Source organism: Orycteropus afer, unplaced genomic scaffold (genome assembly GCF_000298275.1).
Source record: "Orycteropus afer afer isolate SDZICR_OR568_19922 unplaced genomic scaffold, OryAfe1.0 scaffold00471, whole genome shotgun sequence".
NCBI classification, from domain to species: domain Eukaryota; kingdom Metazoa; phylum Chordata; class Mammalia; order Tubulidentata; family Orycteropodidae; genus Orycteropus; species Orycteropus afer.
Genome location: NW_006922058.1, coordinates 1,719,978 through 1,723,894, shown reverse-complemented (window position 1 = coordinate 1,723,894; position 3,917 = coordinate 1,719,978). Strand labels below are relative to the sequence as shown.

The window sequence follows — 3,917 nt, the reverse complement described above, 5'->3', positions numbered from 1 at the left end:
GAACATTTTTTTCCAGAACTTGAATTGTAGCCTATGGTGCTTCCCTAATAAACCCCATAATCTGTGAGCAGCGTGGCCACTGCAGTGAATTATCGAGCCCAGGAGAGAGGTGGTGGGTGCTTTGGGAGGAACGGTTGGAGAAAGGGCTGGAGGGAGGCAGCATGTCTGGCCTGGCAGAATAGGCCTTGGGTTACTGCTGGTAATCCTGTCTTCCTATTGTGGGGTTAGAAGAGGTCAGAACATGTGGCCTCCTTGCTGTTTTTGCAATACCCAAATGGCCAGCAAATACATGGATGGTACTTAACCTCCTCGGTCACCAGGGAGATGCAAACTAAAGCCACAAGAACACTGCAGTGTGGCTGCAAATTCTTAACGTGGCCCCTCTAGCTGTGCTCCGCGACTCCCAGCAGGTAGCTGGTGGGACTACACAACATGAGTGTTTGTGGTCCACCAAGGGGACTAGCTTGCTCATAACGTAAACACAGTGCATGGTACCCTTTTAGGGATGGGACCGTCTGAGTAAGGTATGTGAAACCCTAACGAGGAGATTGGTCAGTTTTGCCATCCCGATAGGCTTAAAATGAGCCATCTCAGAGGCAGAAAGGAGGGCTCTCACTACCATCAAGGAAGAAGAGCCAGAGGGGAGCTAATCCTTGGAACCCAAGATCCCTGCACTGAACCTCATCAACCCAAGAGAGGTCTGTGGCACCCAAGACAGCAAGTAGTGGTAGAGGAATGGTGGCAGCAGAACTAGGAGACTGGCATGAGACAGTAGTAGGCTTCCTAGCCAACAGAGAGAGGTAGCTGAGTGCCTTCGTGCAGAAGGCTTGCTGATGGAGTAGGGTGCCTCTAGACATTTACTGGCACCACAAGAGCTTTATAACACTTGCCTGAGCAGGGAAGAAGCCAGGTCTAGAGGCTGAAGGCCAGACAGAGAGCTGCCTGCGGGCACAGCTGAGGCAAGGTTGTTCTGATCAAAGAATGGTCTCCTGAGCATTCCTGATCCTGAACTGTGACCTGTTACTTCTCTAATAAACCCCATTAATTGTGAGTATGGTCTGTAAGTTCTGTGTGTCCACTGCAATGGATTATCAAACCCAGCAGACAAGAAGAGAGTGCCATGGAAGGATGGTTGTTGTAAGAACTGGTAAAAGGGCTGGAAGATGGAGGCATGTCTAACCGCCTCACAGGAATCAGCCTTGGGTTGCTGCCTTGATCTTATTGATTCCTCACAGGAATCAGCCTTGGGTTGCTGCCTTGATCTTATTCTCCTCTCCACCTTATGAAGCTGGAGGAGGTCAGATGCTGCCATGCTATTCGCACAGATACACAGCCTCACCAGGTGCTAAGATAAAAAAGACTGGTGACTGCTAACCAAAAGGCTTGTGGTTCAAACTCACCAGCCACTCCTTGGATGGAAGATTGGGCAATCTACTTCTGTAGAGATACTGCCTCAGAAACCCAAGGAGAGTCACTGTGAGTCAGATCTGACTCCATGGCAGTTAGTTTGGTTTGGTTTAATGTTCACTGTTGGTTGAGGACCACACCAGTGGAAATCCTAAGAGCAAGGTCTGTTGCTGGTCGAGGACACCAGGGCATATCCTAAGGGCCGGAGTGACAAAGGAGCACTCCCGAGCCTGTCTCTGGTCAAGGACACCACCAGTGGCTTAGTTCTGAGCTTTGTAAGGCCATACAGCTCCCAGGGGCGGTAGGAAGTGGGCGTCAGGCCAGTGCTGGCCAATAGAAACATCCCTTGGAAAAACCCTTTCTTTAAATTCTAAGCCACATGTCATACCACACTGGTGTCCAACATGCAGCAGGCACAGGCAACAACTAGACATGTCAGCACTAGTGGGGACAGCCTGCCATCACCATGCAGTCTTAGCTGACTTACCTGCTCAGTTTTTCTCGCGATGAGGTTGCCAATGGTCTTGCTGAAAAAGCTGGCAAGCAGAGGGTTGAGGGGAGGCTCGTGGTCCAGAAAGCCATACAGGAGGTTCAGCAGGGTCTCATCCCCTCCCAGCTTGTCGTTGATCTGCGGCACATCAGAGGTCAGAAGCTCACAGGCTGTGTTTGGGTATCTGAAAGGGTACAAGCCGAACAACTGAGGTGAAGGGAAACTGCTAACACAATCCAGCCAGTAGGGGGCAGATCCCCGTCATGAGAACAGTGACTAGACCCCAGAGAAAACACGCATACGACTGCCTGGCATCAACGGGTTTATGAGTCCACGAGGCCCACAGTGTGTAAAACATTTTTTCTGGTACCTCATGCTCCACACTCTGACAACCTTCAGTTCCTGACTCTGCTCTCTGCACCTTCTGTACCCACAGCACCCACAATGCTCTCTGCACCGACAGCATCCACTGCATCCAGAGCACCCTCTGTGCCCAAAGCACCCTCTTCACTCTGCACCCACTGCAACCTCTGCACTATGGCATCCCCCACACCCACAACACCCTCCGCACCCACAACACCCTCCGCACCCACAATACCCTCTGCACCCACAGGACTCTCTGCACCCACAACACCCTCTGCACCCACAACACCCTCCGCACCCTCTGCACCCACAACACCCTCCGCACCCACAACACCCTCTGCACCCACAACACCCTCCGCACCTATAGTACCCTCTGCACCTACAGCATCCTTCATACTCACAGCACCCCCTGCACCCACAGCACCCTCTGTATCCATTACACCTTCTGCATCCATAATGCCCTCTGAAGCCTCTGCACCCATAGCACCCACTGAATCCACAGCACCCTTTGCACCTACTGCACCTACAACACCCTCTGCACCCACAGCACCCATTGCATTATCTGATATGTGCCAGAAGGTGAGCCCTTCAGGTTCAAAGGCACTCAAAATACAACCACGGAAGATGGCCTCTTCATAGTTGAGTCAACCTTATGATGTGGATGGGGTAAAGCTTTCAGGACCTCCATCTGCTGATGGGGTACAACTCAAAATGGGAAGAAACGGCTGCAAACATCCATTAATAATTGGTACATGGAATGTATGAAGTATGAATCTAGGAAACTTGCAAGTTGTCAAAAATGAAATACAATGCATAAAGATCGATATTCTATGCATTAGTGACCTGAAACAGACTGGTTTTAGCCATTTTGAATCAGACAATCATATGATATCTATGCCAGGAATGACAATCCACAGAGGAATGGTGTTGCGATCATTGTCATGAAGAATACTGCTTTCCTGAAGTACAATGCTGTCAGCAATAGGATAATACCCTTATGCCTACAAGGAAGACCAGTTAATACAACTATTATTCAAGTTTACGCACCAACAACCAAAGCCAAAGACAAGAACTTTGAAGAATTTTATGAACTTTTACTATCTGAAATAGACAGAACATGCAATCAAGATGTACTGATTATTACTGGTGACTGGAATGCTAAAGCTGGAAATGAAGAAACACTGTTGTTGTTATGTGCTGTCGAGTCAGACCTGACTCATAGCAACCCCTCCTTGGGTTTCCGAAGTGGTATCACTATGGAAGTAGATTGTCCAACCCTTCCTTCCGAGGAGTGGCTGGTGGGTTTGATCCACCAGCCTTCTGATTAGCAATCAAGTGCCTTAGGCACTATGCTACCAGAGCTCCTGAAGAAACACTTGTTGTTGATGTTAAGTGCCATCGAGTCGTTTCTGACTCATAGCGACCCCATGCACAGCAGAATGAAACACTGCCTGATCCCGCGCCAGCCCTACAATTCCTGCTATACTTGAGCCCATCATTGCACCCACTGTGTCAATCCATCTTGTTGAAGGCCTCCTGCTCTTTCGTTGACCCTCCACCCTACCAAGCATGACATCCTTCTCCAGGAAATGGTCCCTTCTTACAACATGACCAAAATAGGTGAGACGCAGTCTGGCCATTCTTGCTTCCAAGGAGC

At 49.6% G+C, this 3,917-nt stretch overlaps 1 protein-coding gene across 1 annotated transcript in view; it reads right to left on the bottom strand.

Annotated features, from left to right (window-relative positions):
• PPP6R2 (protein phosphatase 6 regulatory subunit 2) overlaps positions 1–3,917 on the bottom strand; it is a 44,728-nt gene that overhangs the window by 27,471 nt on the left and 13,340 nt on the right. Inside the window, exon 2 of the mRNA XM_007954766.1 lies at positions 1,895–2,081. Within this exon, the coding sequence (XP_007952957.1) occupies positions 1,895–2,081 (187 nt within the window). The remainder of the gene's footprint in view (positions 1–1,894; positions 2,082–3,917) is intronic.